Source organism: Chelonia mydas, chromosome 10, assembly GCF_015237465.2.
Source record: "Chelonia mydas isolate rCheMyd1 chromosome 10, rCheMyd1.pri.v2, whole genome shotgun sequence".
NCBI classification, from domain to species: Eukaryota; Metazoa; Chordata; order Testudines; family Cheloniidae; genus Chelonia; species Chelonia mydas.
The window spans coordinates 5,460,143-5,485,953 of NC_051250.2; the positions used below are offsets into that span (position 1 = coordinate 5,460,143).

Genomic DNA, 25,811 nt, shown 5'->3' on the forward strand with positions numbered 1-25,811 from the left:
GATCGCTCTGTATTAGTGACCAGTCCTTCTCATTATTTACCAACATAATGAATATGGGCAGCAGTATTCTTCATTTGATGGAATGTAGAGAGCTGGGACCCATGGAGGCCACAAAGAAAAGAACAAAAATATTGAGGGGTTTCCATGCACGCACACACGCACGCACACACTTACTTTTTCGGATTCTTTAGCTGGTTTAACAGCTTTTTATTTTTTTCCAAACAAGAACTAACTGTGCAGCACACCCCTGAAACCAGGGATACGCTGTACCATTAAAGACAACGAGGGTTACTACTAACACTCAACATGGGGCTCTCCAACCAACTCATAAGTCAACTACTTCATCCTGCATTTCATGGTGGTTTTTTAGATTCTGATCAGCCTCATTCCATTTCAAAGGATGAATGCAAAGCATGCCGGGAGGGAAAAACAAACAGAGAGACCAAAGAAAGTGCTTTTAGGAGCACAGGCTCTTTGAGCGTTGGATACGAGAGCAACCCATGCTCCTACCATGAACAGTCCCAACACACCCAGTTATACTAGTGAATTACTCCAGGGTAACAGTCGCATCTACACATCACCTAGGTGCAAAGTTACCAAAGTGACTATAATTATAAAGGTACCATATCAGGATCCATTTTTAAATATAGCCAGGATGCATTCTTGGTCCTACATTTGACGACCACTGAAATTAACACATTGGTTTCTGTGAATACTAGATTTGGGAACTAAACACCCAAAGTGTGTTGTATCAGAGACGGTCCACAAGTATCATCAGCAGCATGCTGACAAAGTTAAGTATTTAGTTCCAGGTCAGTGTGTGCTTTTAAAACCCACAAATTTCATTAAAGTAATCCTTATCCTGACCTGGGAATCCAATCACAGCCAGCTTACCCAACAGTCAGCAGAGGCATCAAACGTAAGCAGCAGTGTCAGTAGTTTCAGGCTGAGACTAGAATAGTGGCAGAGTTCCAGGAAGTAATAGAAGCCAAAAATTAGATTAAGTCTTAAACCCGACATCTACAGTCTCATTTAATTCATATACGTTTTACATGTTGCATGTGAACCTGGACAGAGATTAATTTCAAGCGGATGCAGTGCCGGTAACATGCCAGATTCAGAGCCCTGGCACTCTGCTCCCACTGGGCATCCACAGGACAGCCCAGCCCAGCTATTGACAGTACAAGCTTCTCCCACACACCATGGGCCTGAACTCTATCCCAGATAGACCACCTGTAGAGCCCAGAGGGAAGCCAAGTCTCAACAGCATAGTCATTCCTCGGTCTCTCTGCCTAGACCGCCAACAGGTCCACCCGTTGTCTGACAACATAGGCCATCCTCTAGGAACCGGATTGAGACCCATCAATTCACATCACACAAGCCACCCACCATTTTCAAAGGCCATCACTGGCATTTGACAGCTGTGCACCCCACAAGGATGGACTCTATTTCCTATTGCTATTACCAACTTCCTGAACCACCAGTCTGGCCTTCTCCTCCTCATTTGGTATCAGCCATTTCTACCAAACTATGATAGTTTTTTATACAGTAGGCAAAGGCCTTTAACTCTTTCTCCATGGTGTTGTCATAGCAAAGTTCAGGGTTCCCCTGGAACAGAACACTATTCTCCAGCCACTGTATTTCAAAGAAGTGGAAGTCTAATATACCTAGTGCATGCAGCTGATGCCTTCCTGCTTTTCAAAGAGACAGTTACTCTACCGAAGCTTCCTCTCGCTACAGAGCTCAAGCCAGCTGGACGGCAGTTGAAAGAGTCACCCTCAGTCAACAGCGTCAGATATCTGAAGACTACAGCCCAAAACAAATAGACACATTTAAAATTAAAATTTTTTTTTAAAAAGGACATAAAAAGAATAAATTGTCCCTTGCTGGCATAAAGAAGCAGCAAATTGTATCTCTCTTTAAAATCCCATATCTCCCTTGAAATGGCTTCCCAATCAGCAATCTCATAGGAGTTGATAGACCGGATCAGACTTCTGGCCTGTCTTAGCCCAGTATCCTGTCTCTGATAACAGTCAGTACCAGATGCTTTAGAAACACCATAATGGGCAATTATGGAATAATCTGTTTCTTGGTACCCTGAAAAGCTTCTTTGAGAAATTATCACGTAATTCCGACTGGGGGCCTGGTAACATAAATCTTGGGAGAAGAATCATGGAAGGGTCCTACTCAGAATCTCTGGATTCACCCCCAAAGCATCTCATCAACCTCCCGAGCCCCAAGGGTGGGACGCATTACCTAAAACAAGGGGGCGGGGGGGACACAAAAATTATCCATGCAGGGACTTGCTGTGAGGTTCCTCTCTCTATTTCAAATAACTGTCTATAACCGCAGTTTCATGGTTGTTTATTTCTGAATTATTTAGTTTAAAAAAAACATGGTTAAGAAACCATATTTCTGTGGCACACAAGTAATGCTGGCATAGAAACAAGGAACACTGTATGTGTATAACCAAACATGACCTGCCTGGGACTGCACTGCACTCTGCCCAATACATGACAGGAGGCCACCTCAGACATGAAAAGATGCCAGTGCCTCTCACACACCTAGTCACCCTAAACTAATCCCTGAATTTAACTATTTGTCTGTGAAACAGAGAATCCTGCCCCACTAAGGGACAGTCAACCCAGTTCCACTAGCCCCACGCCACCCCAACTGTGCAGGGTTGGCATCAGAGGAAGGAAGCCCAGCGACAGAGTGAGAGCATACGGCAGACAAAGGTCCGTGGAAGACTCCAGGCAGGAAGGCCTGGGTGGGGTGGCTCAGGAGAGAGCAGAGAGCAATCTGAAGGAGCCCAGGAGAGGCTGAGGGGAGAGACAAAAAGAAGCCTGCGAAGGGCAAAGCTGAGCCCAAAGGGTGGGCAGAAAAGACTTGAATCAGAGGAGGGAAGAGGCCCCTCGGCAACGAGAGACTGGGGCACAGACTCTGTGTTTAGAGTTGGGTTTGGAGTTGTGTCCCCCTGAAGGAGTGGGCTTTGTTAATGGCTTAGCTGAAGGGCCAAGCCCAAGCGGGAAAACTACACATAGATATTTTTTTTTTTTTTTTATTTAGGTCAGAAGGGACCATTATGATCATCTAGTCTGACCTCCTGCACAACGCAGGCCACAGAATTTCACCCACCACTCCCACAAAAAAAACCTCACACCTATATCTGTGCTATTGAAGTCCTCAAATTGTAGTTTAAAGACCTCAAGGAGCAGAGAATCCTCCAGCAAGTGAGCAGGGCCACTGCAGGGCCCACCCAAGTCACAAAGGGCCACAAGAAGCAACGGTGACTTTGCAACCATCTACAAAAAGTGAACATGTATTTATTTGTAAATAGAGCTAATACAATCGGCTACCTGCCATTTTAAGGCTTTCTCCTGCTCCCACTGAGGTCAAAGGCAAAATCCATTTAATTTCAGAAGGCACAGGTCTATCGAGTGCATCCCAAGAATTCTTCACGTCTTGGGGGGTGGGGGGGCCGCCACGAGAGGGAAAATCAATTCATTCCCCCCTCCCCGGTGCTCTTTTGCATTGTAAGCACCCAGGCACCCGGCATCTACTTCCCTGTGGAACTGAATGTCACAGTGTACGCACAATGATAATATGGTCTTGGCCACGCAGTGACCCATTGCAGAGGACCTAATGAAAAATGTAACCATGGTTGAATGAACTGTAGCACTGGGTCACTTTGATTTCTACACCCCTCTACAACCTGAGCCCAATTTCCTGGTTAATATATTTCATGCCACAACTAAGCTGAGAGGAAACTGAGCAACACCTATTTTCCTTCCCACCCCCCATTCAACTCAGAACCTGCTACCAGAGGCCATAAATTACCTGTGTACGACAGGGTAACTGACAAGCTCCAAATGAACTAGCAAAACAAAGCGAAGTACAATCCTATCTCAAAAATCAGGAGGCAATTCCTTCAAACCACAGCATCCACAGAATGCAAACTTTGGGCTTGGCTCACATTCCCGTGAGATGATTCACGGTCTTCCGAGTTACAAAGGGACCTAAAGCTTGGCCATGAACTCCCGAGCCATACACCCACTCAGGAAGGGACATTTGGATAAGGTCTGCTGGGTAGCGGTTGCGGTTCCATCCATTACTGGGGGGAAAAGTCCCCGCCCCCGTGCCCACGCACATCATCACCCTCCCTTGCCTTTAAAGACTTGGAAAACCCCAACGGTAGCCCCTCAGCAGCAGTTACACTGGCACAGATTGCGGCAGGATTTATTTCTGGCAGAAAGTTAGCTGCTCAGCGAGACTGCTACACCTCTAACGCCTGCCAAGAAGAGGTCACACCTCTCCTCTGAGCACGCTTATTAGTGGTGGAAGTGGCTCGGAGCAAGGGGCTTGAGGAGCAAGCATGACTGGGTAGCTGCACGAGACGGAACAAGCCGAACAGGTTCATTCTTATAAATCAATACAAGCTTAAGAGGCTGCCGTTCACATGGCGCCTTAGCCCAGCTCTCCTGCCCGCCTCACAGACATTAATGAATTATGCCTCATGACGCTCCTCGTGGGGATGGAGTAACATTAGTGAGGGACCAGCACCACACCTGAAAATCCATCCAATCCGCACGAAATTGGGATTTGGATCTCAAGCTTCTCTCTAGACCCTTCCTCTCCTAACAGGCCAAATCAAAACCAAGCACCCCAGGACTTTGAGGAATCTCAGCCTCAGCTTCCAACCCCCAAACTCCGCAGCTGTAATTATGATGCACTTTTTACAGATGGGCAAAAGGAGTCACAAGGGAGTTAAATACACTATCTGGCTTTAGCGGATACAATTACATACATTCCCATGGCTGCCACGAATGGGGACCAGGTGGCATTTCAAGTCCTTCTGAAAAAGCTAACAGCCAGCAGGGATGTACAGGTGCCTAGAGATGAGCAGAGAGGTTTTCGAACTAGCTCAGGAGTAGAAGCAATGGAAGGATACCCCTTAAAACCCCTTGTCATGCCACTGTGGCCTTATTCTGGATTTCTCGTAATTGCAGAGCTGAATGAAGTACACTTAACTCATTAGGGGGATCCCCTAATTACTAAAATTTCCCTACTGCACACAGAGTGGTGGAGGGGTTCTCAAGTAGGCTAAAGCTGAGTGGGATGATGTTTAACATCTGCCATTTTTTTCACTTTCTTTAAATAGAAGAGCTGTGCAATCACAGACAGGTCTGGACAAATTGGCTCAGGTAAGGAATTAGGCACACGCATTTTGGGAGCAAGCTACAGGAGAAAGAAAAAGGCATGTACACAAAATACTGCTCAGTGTTAGGGTAGATGTGTCATACCCTGTGGCTATACCATGGTCACTACCAGTTACAGTTTTTAGCTTTATCAGGGTGACTATCATTCCTCAGGGTGACTGGCAAGATCTGTTGTGCTTTCTCAACTTTTACTAACACTGTAATTTTATCCAGCACTATTTTAATGAGTACATCCCATAAAGAACAGGAGTACTTGTGGCCCCTTAGAGACTAACAAATTTATTTGAGCATAAGCTTTCGTGGGCTACAGCCCACTTCATCAGATGCATAGAATGGAACATAAAGTAAGACGATATATACACACATACAGAGAACATGAAAAGGTGGAAGTTGCCATACCAACTCTAAGAGGCTAATTAATTAAGATGAGCTATTATCAGCAGGAGAAAAAAAACTTTTGTAGTGGTAATCAAGATGGCCCATTTCAGACAGTTGACAAGAAGCTGTGAGGATACTTAACATGGGGAAATGGATTCAGTTTGTGAAATAACCCAGCCACTCCCAGTCTCTAATCAAGCCCAAGTTAATGGTATCTAGTTCGCAAAATTAATTCCAGCTCAGCAGTTTCTCTTTGGAGTCTGTTTTTGAAGCTTTTCTGTTGCAAAATTGCCAACTTTAAGTCTGTTACTGAGTGACCAGAGAGGCTGAAGTATTCTCCTACTGGTTTTTGAATGTTATGATTCCTGATGTCAGATTTCTGTCCATTTATCCTGGCCACTATGGATGTAGAAGCCCTCTACACCAACATTCCACATAGAGATGGACTACAAGCTATCAGGAACAGTATCCCCAATAACGTCATGGCAAACTTGGTGGCTCAACTTTGTGACTTTGTCCTCACCCACAACTATTTCATATTTGGGGACAATGTATACCTTCAAGTCAGCGGCACTGCTATGGGTACCCGCATGGCCCCACACTATGCCAACATTTTTATGGCTACAAAAGTTTTTTTTTCTCCTGCTGATAATAGCTCATCTTAATTAATTAGCCTCTTAGAGTTGGTATGGCAACTTCCACCTTTTCATGTTCTCTGTATGTATATATATCTTCTTACTATATGTTCCATTCCATGCATCTGATGAAGTGGGCTGCAGCCCACGAAAGCTTATGCTCAAATAAATTTGTTAGTCTCTAAGGTGCCACGACTCCTCCTGTTCTTTTTGCAGATACAAACTAACACGGCTGCTACTCTGAAACCTGTTACATCCCATAAAGTTACACTGCAGATTAAGGGTACGATGCAGGCCAGAGAAGTCACTGAATTTGGTAGTTACACCTCCAGAAACTGTTGAAGAGCACAGGCAATGGACAACCATCCTTTCCTCCTGCCCCTGATATTTAAAACGTTGAGCCTTTTAAATTTTATTTTAACCAGGCACAAAGATAACGTGCTGTAATCTATTCATGAGACGGGGCTGGTGCTGTTCCAGCTTTAAATGAAAGAATAATCTTGCTCAAACCAAAAGCTCATGAGTTACCTAGCTAGCGTAAGGAAAGAATATGCCCCACTGCAGGGATACCATGTACTAAAGTTATGTTATCGGTCTGATTCTGTTCTTACTCACAATGATGTAAATCAGGAGGCACTCTGTCAAAATTAATGGTGTTACACCAGTGTAAGATTCAGGCAAGAACAGAATTAGGCCCATAACAAGTTAGCCAATCTGTATTTTTCTTTCTGAAGGGTACATTCTTTCTTCAATGTGCCTATGTAATGACTTAGCGTGTCTCCATCTTTCAGGAGCACAAAAGCTTATCTGTACAATGCACGGTGAGAAATTACAAAGAGAAAATCAGAGGAGAAAGTTTGTCAACCTACCAGATCTGTCCAACGTTAACCAACGAGAGGTAGAGAATCCATAGAATGGCCATAAGGATCATGTTTGCACATCCAGTGACCAACACGTAAGCCGAAACTCCCAAGCCAAGGCCAGCAAGGTAGTCCAGGTTTCTGTCCATATCAGACCAGTCCAGGAACCAGATGATGGTTGGGGCATAGTTCAAGGAATCCAGGTTAATCTTCCCTTTGAAATACCGTTTGACGTTCTGCAAGTACAGTTTGCATGGCAGCAGTCCCTTCTCCCCTATCAGCTGCTTGTTTTGATGGTATGCCACCAAAAAAGCGACAACTAGGAGAAAAAAAACAAAAATGAAAATGTCATTAAAATACATCACAGAGGGACATCTTTCAAGCCCAGCATGGTGGAGGTGTATCTGTGCATTGGGTATGAATGCATTAACACCTCCTTCTCTCCAGTAGAATACAAAACAGCCACTTCTATTCAATTTGATAAATAAGGCATGGGAATCCCATAAACACTGTATCCCTTAGCACAGGGAATTTATGCAGAGTCTGTTTTGGGGAAAATACGAGTTTCTCCAAGATGGATATTTCATTGGTTGCTGGCAATGTCAGTAGCAACAGCAACAAATTACTAAAGAAATCATCAGCCACCCACCGAGCTAAATCTAATATGGAAACAACACACTCAGACCCAGGAACCAAATGATATTGTTTTGCACTTGCATAGAGTCTTTCATCCAACGGTCTCAAATGAAATGTTTTACATAACATCAGCTAAACCTCACAATCCCACCCAGACCCACCCACCCACACACGCGATATGCAACATCCCGATGTTACCAGTGAGTACATGGAAACAGCAAGATTAAGCAACTTGCCCAAGGTCACGCACACACCAGAGTTAGGAGCAGAACTCAGGCAATTGTTCTGTTCATTAGGCATCAGTGCCTCAAATGGTAAACAGAGATAACCGAGATCAGGCCTGCCAACTTCTGGGCATCTTTGGATCCCTCTCTAATACCAACAGTAGCATTAGCACTTGCCACCCAGATCAAAGGCTGCTAAGTCAGTTACACATCCACTCCCATGCCCTCAGGAAAGAGAATGTGGTTCACAGCTTTCAGGAGGGAGATGGCAAGTCCTGCTAACAAAAAGTCAGCAAAGAGGACACATCATAGTCGCAACAAGGCAGATTCTCTCCTGCAGCCAAATTCCACTCAGCGCCAGAGAGTGGAGGGGTGGCAAGATGCTCGTTACAGCTGCCTGATTATGAGGGACTGTCTATGCTGACACCAGTCTGAGAGGTATAGCTTAGAGGCTGCTTTAACTGTCAACATGTGGTCCTCAAAGGATCATGCACCAATCTACCCAGGGCATGGACAGATGCAGGAGCCAGCTCCACCAGTTTGATACCCTCCAAGAGTTCTCCCATGCCAGGGGAATTTTCAACTGGCCAGCTACAGCCAGTACTCATCCTTTTTGTGCTGTCTGGGTGGTGCAAAGTGGCCAGATCCTAATAAGAATCTGGCCCACTATCATTTCTGATGCATCATTTCAATATGACCATTTCATATCAAACCCCTCTTGTGTATCAATTCCAGTGAACGCTCTTCTACGGGGAAAGAGAGTCTCAAATGGGGATTTAAGGTACATTGTGAAAAGAACTCCATATAGGCCATACCTCCTTACAGTATCTTGGAGAGTAAAGAGGATTCAGGGAATCCTGAAGCCGTGATAGTCTTTGCTGTCCTCTAGGAAACGCAAGCATAGGAATGGCATTTCATGGCCCTCTGGAGGCATTTACTTCTATGTCAGGACAAAGTATTTTCAACAAAAAGGAAAGGACCATATTGCGGTCAAGGCAGAGGACTTAGCAAAAGTCACCAAGTCCCTTAGCAGACGACTCCTAGGTTCTTGGCCCAGCTCTGCCTCACACTCAGTGTGTGACTTTCCTCGTCTGCGTTCGGTATTAGCCTGCCTAATGATGCGGTTGTGAAGCTAACGCTTTCATGTTTGCAAGGCACTTGGAGGCCTTGGCTGGATTGGAAACCACTCCATATAAACAGTGGTTAAAGGAGAACGTAACGCTGGGGCGGAGGGGAGGGGGAAGGAGCTCTCATTGCAATAGCCCAGGCAAATGAGGAGCTGTAAGGAAACCCCCTTACTCAAGCTAGGTAGAGGAGGGACAACACCCCTATGATTTTAGCAGGATGGGGATAGCTGCACCATCTTCCTCTCCTACTTTTCCCCCAAGATATTTTCATTATCTGAAGGCAACATTCAAAATACTGTACAATGTAAATATTCAACAGCTCCAGCAGCAGCAGCATGGAGAGTGCCGATTTTAATTTGTAATAACGGTTTTCTAATGCTTTGGGCAATAATTAACCCACAGCACACAGAGAAGAGGTTCTATTTGCAGTGGTATAGCCTAGCTTTGGGAAAAAAATCTGTATAAAACTCCCAAATATTAGAATTTTTCTTTCACAGAACCATGTTTAAAAATACCCTGATACGTTAATGTGATGGCTCATGAGATAACATTCAGTATCTAGGATGCTTCAAGCTACTTTGGCCATTTGACAGTTAATGCTCACAAGAATGCAACTATTTTAGTCGTAAGAGTGTAGTTATGCTATGGGCTGGATCCCTGTATCCTCTCACATACTGGCATGTTCAAAATGTAAAGACTTAATATTTTCTTGTCCTATAAATTGCTACTTTTACATGTCACTACAGCTCTCCTACTTATAATACCTACATCCTTCAACCGGACAATCTAAGAACAGCCAAATGCTTTTTTTAACAGTATATAAGCAATTTAATTACAGATCACAGACCTAGAATTTGATGTACTGCAGAGAAAGTCGGTCAGTTTCTAGGAATTATCTCATATTTTAGGAATCTCCGCCAGTTACCAGCTTGCAGTTTGTAACTGCAGTCATCTCCTCTGTCAGAGAAATGATGAGGGACAATATTTCCTGATTAGGCTCCGTACATTTCACTCCCTGTTTCAAGCATTATCCGATTACTGGCCACGTCACTTACAGCAACAAGTCTTACAAAATTGAAAATGCTACACCACTGATTATTTCCCCCCTCCTCACTCATGCTCAAATCCATCCTAAACTGAGGGATGCTGTGGTGCGGACAACAATTTTGATGTCCACAGACAGCAACATATCTAAACATAGTGCCTGCATAAATCCTGGTGCAGGTATATGGAACTGTGCTGACTGTTATTTTCCCGTGGATATGGGCTCCCTCTGCAAATTCTGTATGCGAAGCCAAGCTTTGCTGCAACTTGGAACCATTGCGACCTGGAGGTTTGATTAACTATAAAAATCAGGGCCCAACTGCTACATCGAGAACGAAAGGAGCGTACCAGGAGGAAGGCTGGGGTCAGCGTGTGACCCATCTCCCACCTCGTACAGATCCCATGGCAGGAATAATCCCGCTGTGGGGTGCTGCAGCCAGTCTATATATAGCGTCAAAGGGCCCAATCCTGCAAGGTTCTTAGAGTCTCCTGAGAGGTGCTGAATGACTCGCAGGATAAGGCTCTTGACACGCACCATTGTCCGCACTCAAACACTCAGGGTCTGAATCTGGTCCTCAGTTTGTATTTTAAACCTGACCTAACTCCCCTACTCATTTGAGAAGGAAAGAAACATGCTTCAGATTAATAATGATCAAAATACTGCACTACCATCTCCCCCCGAACACACACACAAGGATCTCCAGTGGCATTTGTTTAATAATCCCTTCAAAACCATTACTCTGGCATTACACCCAAATTTATCTTCTTGCTCTCTCCTGAATGAGCACTAAGGGCCTGCCGGAAGTTAACAGAAGGATTCCCGTTGACTTCAATGGGTTTTCAATCAGGAAACCAGCAGATTTTTTCTTTTCAAAAAACCTCACTGACCTATTTTACACAAAAACCGACAAAGCCAAGCAGGGCATTTCATTAGATTAGAGATAGAAAAGGACACGCTGACCATAAAGCTTAAGAGTTGTCTTCTGACGACAATAAGCTAAGTAAAATGTAAAAAATATATATATAAAGTATTCCTTATGCTGGTGGGTTTTGTGTTTTTTTAAACCAAAGCTCTTCTCAGAACTGTAAAACTAAAAGATTCAGTACACGAAACCAGCAGAATTATAATGCTCCCCAACATCAGACAACTTAATATCTCTGCTTTGGTTAAAAAAAAAAAATTCTCTGCCCTTAAAAAACCCTACATGGCTTGATTTACCTTGATTAGCATTGCAATTTGCTGCAGAGTTTTCAAAAAGTGCTAATCAAATTTACCTCTAAATGCTGCACAAATTGTTGACCCAACCCATAACTGCTAATCAGTTTCGAAAAAAAATCTAAATTAGACTTCTGCACTGTAAGCAAGATAAACAAGGAAAGGGCAAATTAGGAAAAATATACACTATGGCAATTGAAGAAAAGTATACACTATATATGCAGAATATCGTACCGGGTATTTAAGTTTAAAAGCAGCAAATATCTATTATAAGTTGGCATGAACTGCACATCTCAGAATTGTACCGTTTTTTTGCGGGGGGAGGAAGACCTCACAAAATAAAGATTTTTTTTTTTTTTTTTTTACAAGCATTTATATTTCTGGAACTTTTAATGTAACAATTTTGTAATCAATTCACATTAGGAAATTTTCTAATGTGGTTCAAATCTCATCTTACCCAGGTAAGTCCTTATGTTTCCTCCCAAATATCACTCCATTATACCTCCAAACTATGAAGACCTATGTCACCACTATTATACCATATTATTCACATGCGTACAATACTATACATGCGCACATTTATGTAGAGATGTATATGGAAAGCCACAGACCTTGCAGTTTGCTGCTTACAATCCACCAGACTTTATTCTTCCCACAAGACACAATTATGCTCACCTTCCTGTTAACATTTCTGGGTTCTTCCAACACTCATTTCCTGCACTAAGTAGTATTATAATTAGAACTACCACTAGAGGGCAATCAATATACTCAGGTACATATTACTACACTTCGGCTATATAATCCGATTATGTGTGTATGTGTATATATACATATGTGTGTGTGTATATAGGTATAAGACACCGAAGGTCACAAGAATGTTGATCTTTGATCTTCAGTCAGCTGGAAGTGTGACTGTTCGACCTTCCACCTTCCTCAACTGCAAAATGTTCCCCCCGTCACATCCACAGGACTGACTGCACTCCTTTGCAGTGCTCTCCAGCTCTACCAAGCATGAGCGCAAAAGGCTGGAACCTAGAGCCAAACAAAGGCACAAAAGTTTGGTCAGGCCAGTAACCGAACTGCCCGTGCATAGCAAGGATACGTTGCCCCTCTCTAGTGTCTTCTATCTCAAAGCACATTACAAACATTCAGGAGTAAAGCCTCACAACGCTCATGTCAAGCATCATCATCTCCATTCTCCAGAGACAGAAACTTGCCCAAGGTCTCACAGTGCTAGAACAGGAGAGAGACTTCCCATCTTCTCCTACCTGCCAGTCCAGTGCTCTATGCACAAGATTTCTGTCCCCCACACTAGGTGGCAGGGTGACCATGCATCCTAACCAGGAGAAGCCCACCCTGCCCTGAGCATGCTTTGACAAAGCCCATTAAGCCAGGCTTTCTGCAGGGAAGAGCATTTTGCCCTTTACGAGGAGCCCACGTGGACAAGTCCTTATGTGCTGGGGAGAACGGAGTGTCAAACTTGACATCTGCATTTGCAAACTTCACGCAATGCAGTAGCTGACAGCTCATCTCAATTCCAAGCATTTATTTTGACTTCAAGAGCAGTTTAAACACGTGACAGAAGAATGGAATTAATATGCCCTTGGCAGTTTCACATCCATACCACATGGATAAGCTTTTGCCCCAGTGTGTAACATGATACAGAATTCTAATGACAGAGCGGATGATGAGCAGCCTAATGTCCATGTTGGAACATGTTGGCATAGGGATTGATTCAAAGTCCACTTTGACTTCCAGTGACTTTAACAGAAATTAGGCCCCAGGACACTTCACTCTATTTTGGAGTTTGCACTGGTTTACTTGTAGATGTGGATGGATGTATTATTCATTCTGACAATCAAACCCTTAGCTTTGTAATCTGTAAATTGTTATGCCACCAAATAGCACGGCAAATCTGTGCAAAAACACAAAGGAAAATTCTCCATGTACGTTGTGTACTGCTCCCTGTGTTAAACAGATGAGATAAATCTATCATTTCATTCCAAACTCTTGTACAAATCCATTAACACAAGTGTTTATTATCAGTGTGTACATTTAAACACCCATGCTTTTAAAAAAGTCTTTAGCATTCTCAAAAAAAGTTTGTAGCTCAAATATAGAAAATATCACTAAACGCCTTACTCAGGTTACCGTCACCTAGAAAGTTGATTGCATTTATTATAAACAATAATACCACATTCAAAGTGCTGTAAGAATATTAACTAAACTTCAGAACAGCCCTGTGAGGTAGTTATGTACAATCCCCATTTTAATCATTTGTAATCACTGGAGGCAGGGGATGTGTGAGGTTTGCGGGGTGAGGAGAGCATCGAAGAGAGAGATTAAGTGACTTGTCCAAGACGGCTCAGCAAGTCAGTAACCGAGCTGGGATTTGAACCCAGAACCTCATGAATCCCAACTCTGTTCATTTCTCTGATTGCAGGGGGGGCAGGTTGGTTTTGTTTTTGTCATACCCAAACGAAAAACTCCATTGCAGACATTACCACTTACTTATATTACAGGAGCTCCTAGATTGCTCATTGTGCTAGGCGCTGTACAAACAAATACACCCATGCTCTGAAACGCTTACAATCTGAATAGACAAGACAAAGGGGAGAGGAGAAACAGAGGCTCAGGACTTGTCTATACGGGGCAGTAATGTGGTCTACAGGGGTGTAACTTCCACAGCGCACTAAAGTGTTGCACTATTAATTGGCCCAGGTAGACCTGGCTAGTGCGCACTAAAAGCTCCCTTTTAACGTAGCGTTGTAGTAGTTCACACCACCATGTTACAAAGCACTAAGGAACTTAAATGCACACCAGCCAGGTCTACATGGATCAATTAACATGCAACACTCTACTAGGCTGTAGAAATCACACCCCCGTAGTCCACATTACTGCCCCATGTAGACAAGCCCTCAGAAAGGACATGCTCAAGGCCACACAGTAGGCCGGTGACAGAGCCAGGAACAGACCCCCAATGTCACTACACCCAATCCAGTGTTCAAATTCCCTGGACCATGTTGCTCCATAGTTTCTGGTATCAGCTTACGGACCAGAGCCCCACACACAAACCTCAAAGAACGGAGCAATTTTCTAAGAATCTACAATACACTTAACCTTCTTTCTCACATTCAGACAAGTTTTCCCGCAGTTCTCCTTCCCACATCCAGCTGACAGTAACCGAAATTTAGCTTTCAGGCATCTCGGAACCTGTGTTATCATCTGTGGCTTCTCAGCACACTCAAGATTGCTTTAAATCAACTCCCAAAAAACCCAAGTCATCTCTGAAAGACTCCAACCCCGGCCACTTAGTCTGCCGGGAAGAGTCAGTTTCCTTCTAACTGTTCAGCTCACTTTCTCCCTGACGCTTTTATCATCTCCTGCTGCTCCCTGTACTTGAGTGTCTTAAACTGCATCAATTTACCTGGCCAGTTTGTGACATTTCTTCTTCGAAGCATGTTGCTGTTACTGAGGCTCCGTTACAGCTTGACAATTAATTAAAGAGAGACTCATGCTTCCTCCCACACAAGCAGTAGTCAGAGCCCTTGACAGCTCAGGTGGGATCAGCCTCCCCTGCCCGACGCAAGCTGGTCTTTCTGGAAGTAAGGCATGTAAATTGTCATCAACTGTTAATCGACGCTCACTACTTATTTTCACCTCAGAAGGTGCATTCCTGTACTTTTCCATTCACAAAAAATACTCCAAGACAGGATACGTTCCCTCTTTGATCCCATCACATGCTACCAACAAACAACTGGGACAGGCAGAACAGAGAATCACCAAGCTGGAATTATTTGGTCTTATGCATTTTGCCCTGTCACCTCGGCTCCATTTCCCAATCCAGCCTCAGCCTGTCATGGTAAAAGAAAGAGAGAATCCCATTCTTCATGCTCTGTAAAGATTTAAAGATGTGAAATCCAAAACTTTCCGGTCACATTTCCCCCCTTCCACTCCTACTCCGCCCCCGCCCCCCATTAAAAAAAAAAAAAAAGTCTTATCTTCTACTTAAAGCCCAAACCACAAGAAGAAATGAACCGAGAGCATAGATCTTTGCACAAAAAGCAAACTACATTTTACATACCTAGGGCCATAAATCAACTTCACCTTTGACCTGACAAAGCATTCTAAAAAAGATACCATGTTGAGTGGATGCTGGCAACTTAGTTTAGGCCTGAAATCGAGGTTTTGTTACAGGAAAAAAAAAAAAAAAAGAAAAAAGTGGTTGCAGTTTTTACATATTATTAACGAATCGAGCGAGACATCTCATTTTCAATCGACACACTCCACTGCAGGATTGGAAACCCAAATACCACAGCCCTGTGCTAGCAGTGAGGAGAGCCAGAAAGTGAAACTAACCAACACAGCATCATCAAAGCTGAGATTCAGAGGATAAACATGACGAAAAGTACAGCTGGTACTGAAATTCTTCATTTTATGAGATGTGCCATTAATAGCATAGCTAATGATTATTTAAAAGAAAAAAAGATTCTCTCACCACTTTGTTCAAAATAACATGAAGGCAAATAAGAAAATATGCCACTCTTCATAGCCCACAAGTCTCTGAACAAAGTATAGTTATTTGTTTTAAAGCAAATCAAATAACAGGTTAACGTCCAGTTTAAGGACATCTCTGAAATACCTTTCTAGTTCAAACCAAATCTAGCTGAACTGCTGACCTTAGAGAGACAAATTCTCTCTCACTCCAATCTTGTTATCATTCCCCTGGAGCTATCAATGCCTGTTATTCATGAAGCTATTTTACTGAAGTGAAAGTGCAGTGTTTAGTGCCAAATATGCTTCTGTCTTCCTTACAGAGCTCCTCCTTCCACAATTTAACTGGTGGCATCCAACTTGCTGAAGGGATACAGTGCTAATGTAAGGTCTTCGTTTTATAGAGTTGTTAACTAAAGTCCAAGTGTGTCAATTAAAATTTTACACTGGAAAAAAAATGCAAAGGATATATTGTAATCCAGACGAGACGGTCTGAAAACGACTGCGAGCCTTTCAAAGTAACAGGATCATGCGGTGGAGGGGGGGAATCTTCAGGCAGCCGAGTCCTTTTGTAACGAACACTCACTCCCTTGAGAAGATTTTAGATTTTGAGATTTAAGGGTTAGGAAGAATAAAGTTATAAGCTTCAACCATTTTTGAGGAGGTCCCTACTTATCGGGGAAAAAATTAGTACTATTTAATATTTACGGAGAAGGAGAATTAGATTTATATGATGCCTTTCATCTCAAAGTACTTTACAGAGTATGGGTCACATTGCAGAAGGGGGTTTCTAAATAGAACCTTGAAATCCCCAAGTGCCCAAAATGGGTTTTTACATGCATATGCACCTATCTGGGCATTCACATATCAGAAATGATCGGGGGGGAAAGGGAGAGGACGGGAACCACTGCTGTACACATGATGTTAGGACCTATAGACTTTGCTCAAAACCAGTGATCAAAAAACAAACATTCAATCCCTGGATGTTTTTGATCTATTTCCTTAATTAGTAATAGCTGCTGCAACTTCCAACAAAATCTCCTCAAGAGGGTTTCCTTATTTTTTAAAATGAGAATCAATGTAATAGTTTTCAAGGATATAGGAACACCCAAGAACAAAGATCAGAATGGAAAACCGACTAATTAGCTATCAAACTTATTCCGCATTGCCTTTGCCTCCTGCTATTATTTCTTATATTTAACTTTGTACCTGTACTGCATCTCAATAAATCATTTTGGGATCTGGTTTTCATGAAAGATGCTATACAAGCTTTTATTTAAGTATCATTTAAATGAGCATATGTCTTAGACAACTCTTCTGCTTGTTTTAATTACTATTATAGCATCCAGATGCTATAGGACTGTATAAAAAGACAATTAACGGAGACACAGTGTGGTCTCTAATAGATTGAGCATGCAGCTAGAAGCCACTAAACTCTGGAGTCGTAATCTTGAGTCTGCCACAGATTTGCTGTTTCGATTTGCTTAGACAAGGCACTTAAATTCCTCCTCTCAGATCCCCAAATAAGATTCCCTTCTGCCCCACACAATTCATTCTGAATAGGCAGTGTTTTACTCTCACTTGGCAAAGGTAAAACGATGGAGTGGAGAACCAGGCCCTCAATACCTAACCTACAGAGAGATGTTGCAAGAATTACCCAGCTAATTAAAAGTACTAAGTACTGTCTACTTTGCAAATATAGAGTGGTGGCTACCCTCATGAATTCATGGGATGCACTGTACCAGCCCTACATGCCTGTATCTTCCAATATCCTTAGCATTCAATTAGGAAAATCCCACTGGTATGTACTCAGAACAGGGAGGAAACCACAGGGTGGTTTCTCTACATCTTTCCCATTCCCTTCTGCATTCCGCTCCAGTCATGGCAGCAGCAGGAGTTTTGGCCACCAAATCCCACAGATTTAGGATTAGCCAGTCGGTCAATTGACATTATTTGACCGCTTATTGTTTGACCACGGTCAAAGATTCCCGTAAGCAAGCCCTGACATAGGCGATGGCCGACCTTGTTAATTGCATTGTGGCACCATTCCTCCATCTTTTAGAACTTTGTTTAATTGCTTGTCACATTCTTCTGAGCTAAATGAATCACTCAGTTACATAACTTGGGGGGGGGGAGGGTGTAATTTGGCATAAGTTTCTATCTAAAGCTAAACCTACTGGAGACCATAAAGTCTTACTTTTGGGGGAGGGGGGTCATTGTTCTGATCAATTAGTGCTTCACATATGTGACCATTTTTGACATTATTTCAAAATATCTGATCAGTCAATTGACCATTTATTTCTGGACCAGTCAAATGCCCAACCTTACACAGATCTCATTTGATTGATGGAAGGCAATAGGCCATCCATGCTGCAGGGACTCAGTGCCTCCTTCTCGAGCCATCTGGTCCTTTGCTCCTTCCTTTCACCAACCCGCCTCCCTAACAGCACTGCGCCAAAGCAGTCTCATGGCCAGGGACTTCCCAGCTTGTGACCACACCTGGAAACCCCCTTTGAAAGAATGGGAAGGTTATCCACAGCACCCTTGTCAGTTACCTGGGAAAGGGAGCAGAAAAGAGAAGCAGAGAAGACAATGAACAGATTATTGAACCCATCTCACATCCCCTGCCTTCACTCCACAAGCACAGATCCTAGACCCCGAGGCAAGGGATGAGACTAAAACCCCCCTTCTACATAAAAAAAGGAGAGATCCCTTCCAAGGAGAAACCCTGTTCATGATCCTTCCCCTCACTTCACTGCCATTGAGAACTGTGTTTGTTCCATGGTTCTCTTTCATAACAGGGGAAGATCCTTCACACACACACACACACACCAGCAAAACCCCCAGGCCTCCCCTCTAGCTTGCTACAGCCACGCTGGAATGCAGGAGCTGATAACTGTCAGAGAATGACCAATTTTCCACCACATTTTAATACAAGCCCCCACGAGAGGCATTCTTCAAACCCGGCATAAATGAAAACGGCATGGTTAACCGTTATCGGAGGGGTGAAATGGAAGAAGGGGAAAACATCCCACCACTGAGGAATGTCAGTCTGTCATAATGGCATCAGCCATTTCCTCAATAAGTCTGAAGCAACCGTCACAGTTTACTGAGTGTACGCAGAAGGGGAGCGGGGGGGAATCTGTCAAAGTAAGTTGTTCCATCTTCAGAAACGAGGTCTAAATATCTGCTTGACCCAGAGGCTTAAAATTGTTTCCCGCTGTTGTTAACCCAGAATCCCAACTGAGATCAAAAGGCAGCCCTGTCTCACTTGAAAGTGTCCCACCCTTACAAAGATACTTCACTCTCTCTCCTCCCTTGACAGAAAAGCTAGCGGAGTTCTAACATGGCCTAGGGATTTTGTGGCTCACAATCTCTTTATTTTGAAGTCACGCTGATTAATTTCAGCCCTGCATTGCACAATTCGATAAGCAGCAGTGCGTCCTCACAGCATACAGTGCAGCGGTATTAGTCACAAACACGCTTCCAATGACACTTGGACTCAAAATTTAGCCCATGCCAAACTTAGCCCAAAAATTCAGGTTTTGGTAACATTAAGTTTTTACAAAATGTAAGACCAACGGGGAGGGGGGTGAAACTTTCCACTATTACCCTCTTTAATTCTAATCAAACAGAAGTTTCCTTTTAACCAGAGGAACTTCAACTTCAGCACTGAGGTAGTGTGTAAGAACCAAAACAAGAGAGACTAAGAACAAACCGGGAGCCAGGCTAAGCCAAAAGCAAGAAGTAAAAGATTTTTTAAAAAAAAAAACCTCTTTCCATTACAAAAACTTGGTATTATTAGTAACGTAAGGTGTGGGGGTATTTGGGTTTTAGAAGCATGGTTTTTAAACTGAGAGTGTCCGCTTAAAAGCACAACACTAAAACCTGAGAATGAAACTTCCCTTCTCTGTCTGTTTCCCCTCTCATCCTTTGTCTGTCTTGTCTATTAAGGTTCTGATCCTGCATTGTGTGGAGAACCACTGGTGTAGCACATGTGCAGCTTGCTACGCTCATGCAAACTGAATGGGGCTTTGAGCAACGAAAGCAGCCTGCCCATGTACTGCACCATGCATCTGGGCCTTTGCCTGGTGCAAGGGCTGATTTCACTAGGTCTGTCCGCTGCCTAGCATAATGAAGCCCATATTTTGGTTGAAGTCTCCGGGCCAACCTTAATATAAACAATAACACAAAATGTACTGTGTATTTGTAGCTCCATATTAATGCTAGAAAGCAACAGGCTTCATAACAAGAGAAGAACACTAATCAGCTTTGCATACAAAACGGCAAATTGAGCTGTGAGAAACTCAGCAGTCTGTATTTCCACAGGTCAGAGAACAACATTTCAACGGGTGGAGATTCAGACCCCTGGCTTTCAGTGCCAATTCAAGAGAAACCAGAAATAAATCAGGTGTCAAAAAAATCACACCAAACTGCAACTTCTGCATGGTTTTGATGCAAAAAAAACACAAAAGAACCACACTAAGCAGGCTGCTGGTCTGCAAATCTTACTGATCTTGTGGAGAGATCAGGGTCAAATTTAGAATTTGCAACAAAGTGTGTTACACATGTGGGTTTCACTGCAAATATTTTGCACGGCACTTACGGTCACTGAACATTGCTGTCAATGCTATTTGCTGAGACCAGAACAGAAAGAGTCCACGTCATGCTCTAACTGGTTATTCCATTCACCATTTTCATTATAAAGAAAAGGTAACTTCTAGCACTGCTGCTCTTAGTGACACTGATGTCCTTGGGGACCATTGGCTCTTATTGTCCAGGTGCGGAAGCAAATTCTACATGTCTCGGTGATAAGAAGAATTTCCCTAGTTCACATCATCTCTGGGGCAGGGTAAAGATTACCAGATGCGTCCAACCACAACAGATGTGTACAGGCCTCATGATGTGAACCCGCTCTCCTTGGAATTTTGCTGACACCGCAGGCTTATCGTCAAGAGGACTCTCTACAGCTGTTGGTTCTCGAGGACCTCCAATCTCCTGATCAAATCTGAATGCCAGACAGGTCCCTGAGACGAAGAGACACAACTTCCATCTCCCAATGAGGAAATGTTCAAAGCTGCTCTTTCCCTGCGTTGCTATCTCCATCCTAGATGAGAATGGTGAGACTCATTATGTCTATTGAGTAGCAGGGGATACACTCCTTGGGGTGAGCGGGATGCTCTCGCTATTTTATAATCCTGGGTGAGCAACAAAATGTGCTGCTTTTGAAGGAGTTCTGCAGGGGACGGGGAGGGAGAAGGGGTATGCAGCTGACATTAGGATAGAAGGCTGCTATTAAAAGAATTGAATACGAGAGGAGCACAGGAGTGGAACCTGAAATCAACCAGACTGTGCGGAATGCTACCACACAAGAACAATAGGACAAAGAAGTTACACGCTAACCTTATGTAAAACATCTCAAATGTATTTTAAGAGAGAGAGAGAGAGAGATTTCCCCCAAACAATAAAAAGCTTTGCTAAAATCCAGATAAAGATTTCTATATGCCACCCACACAACCAAATAAAAATGGAAGTCAGCCTTACACTGAGACACTGAGATTTTGCCATAAAATCAATCTTTTGAGATAAGAACCACAGCCTCCCTTATAAAGGCAACAGTCACGACTGCGGAGTTAAGGCTGCAATCCACTTCCACTCTAAGGCCCCAATCCCGCGGCACTTAAACATGTGCTTCACTTTACTCACATAAGTAAACAAGTTAAAGGTAACAGGACTGCTCCCCCCAAGTAAAGTTATGCATGCGCCTGTTTGCAGAACTGGGGTCTTGTTTTCCTTTCTCCTGCCCTCGTCTATATTTTTTACCAGACTAACACTGCTCTTTGTGATTAACCTATGTCCATAAGGACTTGTGCAAGTTTTAGCAGGTGGAAGGATGTCATTTTGCAATGCAAAGTCCCACTTCCACCAGAAGCAAATCTGACGTGGACTGACCCATTTGTCCAAAGGACAGAATTTTCACCACAAAAAAACAAAACAAAGGAAAAAAACACCCAACATTTACTGGTATCTGCACCCATCAATGTAAGTCAAGAAAAAATAATGACATTCACGAAGGTAAACATTCACACCACGCTGACTCACAAAAGAGAGATCTCCACCTCTTGTTAATTTATCTGGAGTATTCCTAAAAGGGGAAAAGCCACAGATATGTCTCAGAATCCCAGAACAAGACATGTATAGCAAAGAATACTGCACGCCCTGGCAAAAATATACAAAGCATGAGCAGGGTGAAAGACATGCCCTGGTGGGGTATTTACTGGATATGCGTGGTAACATGTACGTGAAGGCAGGCTGGAATTCGAAGCCTTGGAACACAGCCGAACTGCCACAGTTTCCATGACACAGTGAGGACTGGTCTACACTACAGACCTACATTGGAATACAGCAGAACCTCAGAGTTACGAACGCCTCGGGAAGGGAGGCTGTTTGTAACGCTGAGCAAAACGTTACGGTGGTTCTTTCAAAAGTTTACAACTGAACGTTGACTTAATACGGCTTTGAAACTTTACTATGCAGAAGAAAAATGCTGCTTTCTCTTTTTTTTTTTTTTTATTAGTAGTTTACGTTTAACACAGTTCCATATTTGGGGGGTGTTTTGGTCTCTGCTGCTGCCTGATTGCATACTTCCGGTCCCGAACGAGGTGTGCGGTTGACTGGTCAGTTTGTAACTCTGAGGTTCTGCTGTAACGACCTCATTCACAGGTGTGAAAAATCCACACCCCGGAGCAACACAGTTATACCGACCTAACCCCCCATGTAGACACATTCTCCTGGTGACACAGCTATCGCCTCTCAAGGAGATGGATTAACCACGCTGACGAGAGAGCTCTCTCCCGGCACATCGGGGCAGCTGTGCCGATGCAAGGTTTTAAGCGTAGACCTGCCCTGAGGATGGGAGACCACAGAGCAAGCATAGGAAGGACTCTCTCCCGTGCTGACAGACCTGATCTACATTTAAAACAGGGCAACCTAGCTACATAGCCCAGCGGCGTGAAAACCTCACACTCCTGAGAGATGTAGGTAAGCCAACCTAAGCCCCAGCGCTCCAACGTTCTTCCATTGACCTACTTCCTGCCTCTTCGGGGGGTGGATTTACTACGGTGACTTCACTGCAGCAAGCGTCTCCACTAGAGCTGTGTAGCTGCCGTGCTGCGGCTGGGTCACCGTCGCGCTTGTCGTGTAGACATAGCCTCACTGAGCTGGGTTTTGTGCCAGCTCCACACAGACCAATGAAGACGAAGCCTGGAGGTAGAATGGGGCAGGCCACAGGGTATGCAGTGATGAAACTGCAGCGGTATAGACGACAGGGGCCTGGCAGGGCTTGGAGCCTGACAAAAATTCGGTATTGTGTAAATAAATAGAGGAAACACTAAGTGTGGGACAGGAGCTTGTTTATCTCACTTTATTCAAAGTGGATAAATTTAGTCATTGTACAAAACTACTTATTAAAGTCATATTCAAAAGCTATTCTTTTTACCCTCACCCCCCAAAAAATAAAAAGGTGTCTAATTCCCCTTCACCAGGGGTGGGCAAACTTTTTGGCCTGAGAGCCACATCGGGGTTCCGAAACTGTATGGAGAGCTGGGTAGGGAAGGCTATGCCTCCCCAAACAGCCTGGCCCCTGCCCCCTCCCACCCCGACTGCCCCCCTCAGAACCTCTGACCCATCCAACCCCCGCAGCTCCTTGTCCTCTAACCGCCCCCCAAGACCCCACCCCCATCCAACCCCCCCACCCCCTACTCCCTGTCCCGACTGCCCCAACCCCTATCCACACCCCGACCCCCTCATAGGCCCCCGGGGACTCCCACGCCTATCCAACCCCTGCTGTTCCCCGTGCCCTGACTGCCCCCCGGGACTTCCTGCCCATTATCCAAGACCCCCGCTCCCCACCCCCTTACCATGCTGCTCAGAGCTGTGGCTGGCTCCGAGCCCTAGCGGCATGGCGGGCTGAGGCTGCGGGGGAGAGGGGACAGCAGGGGTGGGGCTGGGGGCGAGCCTCCCCGGCCAGGAGCTCAAGGGCCAGGCAGGACGGTCCCGTGGGCCAGATGTGGCCCACTGGCTGTAGTTCTCCCACCTCTGCCCTACACTGATCCAGCAACTTGCAAACCCCGCTGTAGGAAGTGGAGTGAGATTACAGCCCATTCCCAACTCCGGGGCTGGAGTAGCAGGCAAGAAGAAATTGCAGTGTGGATACCCCATTATTTTTATTATTATTATTGTATTATTTGTATTCGCATAGCACCTAGGACAGTGGTTCTCAAAGTTTTGTACTGGTGACCCCTTTCAAATAGCAAGCCTCTGACTGAGACCCCCCCCTTATAAATTAAAAACACTTGTTTATATATTTAACACCATTATAAATGCTGGAGGCAAAGCGGGGTTTGGGGTTGAGACTGATAGCTTGCGAATCCCCCAAGCAATAACCTCGTGACCCCCCAGAGGGGTCCCGACCCCCAGTTTGAGAACCCTTGACCTAGAAGAAGGGTGGCCACTCATGCACTTCCAGAATACCAGACATCTCGGTACCTCCGGGAACTGCACAGGCTCGTCACCGCTGGTCTGACCCCACCCCATGTTGCATGTGAGGTCACACCATACGGGGGACACCACTGTGAAGAGCACCCCACTCTTGCTGGTCTGGTGTGTGCCAGGTCACGCCAGCCAGGATAGAGCAACATACTCTTCAAAATGACATGTCGAGTTTTGTCTCAGGACGGGGGACAAACCACCCAAAACAAGGGCTGTCCAGTTTAAAACTTCACATAACACACAGTCAACTTGTGGAACTCCTTGCCACGGGATGTTGTGAAGGCAAAAAGCATAACTGGGTTCAAAAAAGCATTAGACAAGTTCCCGGAGAACAGCTCCATCAATGACCATTAGTCAAGACCCTCAGAGATACAACCCCATGCTCTGGGTGTCCCTAAGCGTCTGACCGCCAGAAGCCGGGACTGCATGACAGGGGCTGGACCGCTCGATCAATTGCCCTGTTCGGTTCATTCCCCGTGAAGCCTCTGGCGCTGGCACGGGGGGTAGACGGACTATCGGTGGGACCCAGTACAGCTGAGCTCACGTTCTTAAGCCGCCTCCCTGCCTGGTAGCCCCAGCCAGGGCCCCGTTGCGCTGGGCGCTGTACAGACACAGAAGGGTCCCCTCACAAACCCCCGCTCCCTTGGGCTCTGGGTTTGTAAACCGCCACTTCCCCAGGGCTCAGCGGGTGGAAATCCCCACCCCACCTTGGCAGGGCGCTGCAGAGGGGAGCCCAGGGGAAGGGGCAGTGCCCGGGGTGAAGGGCGGGCGGGCTGGCCTGCAGCTGGGCCAGGGCGCCCCCAGCAGCAAGGCGCCCCCAGCAGCAGGGCACCCCCAGCAGCAGGGGGCCGGGCGCCCCCAGCAGCAAGGCGCCCCCAGCAGCAGGGGGCAGGCTAGACACACGTGGCCAGGGCTCCAGGGCGGCGGGGGGGGGGGTCACCCCGCATTGCCAGGGGGCTCCTGCTTCGGCGGGCAGCCAGCCTGGCCGGGCCGGGGGGTGCAGAGACTCACAGTAGAGCAGCGCTATGCAGCGCAGGAGCACGATCCTGCTCAGCCAGAAGGTGCCCGGGCGCAGCGGGGGCCGGGCAAGGGGGGGCCGCTCCCCCTCCTCGGGGGGGGCCCGGGGGACTTCCTCCACCCCCCTCCTCTTCCTCAGCGCCTCCCCGGGCGCAGCCATGCCTGGAGCATGCGCCGGTGGCCCAGCTGCCTCTGTGCAGCCGCCGCCGCCGGGTGCCGCCTCCCCGCCCCGGCTCATTGGGTCCCGCGCCCGGGGCCGCTCCCCTCCTCTCCGGGGCAGGGGCCCCGGCCCTGCTCGGCCCCGGCTGCACGGGGAGCGGTGCCGGTCCGCCGGCGCCACGTGGCTGCTGCAACGCGGACCCCTCTGCAAAGACCCCGGGGGGAGAGCTGGGGAATGCGCCCCAGCGCAGG

The 25,811-nt window shown here is 45.5% G+C and overlaps 1 protein-coding gene across 5 annotated transcripts in view; it reads right to left on the bottom strand.

The window, feature by feature from the left end:
* LMF1 (lipase maturation factor 1) overlaps positions 1–25,741 on the bottom strand; it is a 343,636-nt gene extending 317,895 nt beyond the window's left edge. Inside the window, exons 1-2 of one of the 5 annotated variants that reach the window (XM_043523957.1) lie at positions 25,395–25,724; positions 7,102–7,411 (exon numbers count right to left, since the gene is read on the bottom strand). In XM_043523957.1, the coding sequence (XP_043379892.1) occupies positions 7,102–7,411; positions 25,395–25,638 (554 nt within the window). In that variant the 5' untranslated portion in view covers positions 25,639–25,724. Of the gene's footprint in view, positions 1–7,101; positions 7,412–25,394 lie in introns of those variants that run through there. The other 4 variants (XM_037911089.2, XM_043523958.1, XM_043523959.1 and 1 more) reach the window with 4 other exon arrangements.
* Between the last annotated feature and the right edge of the window lie 70 nt (positions 25,742–25,811).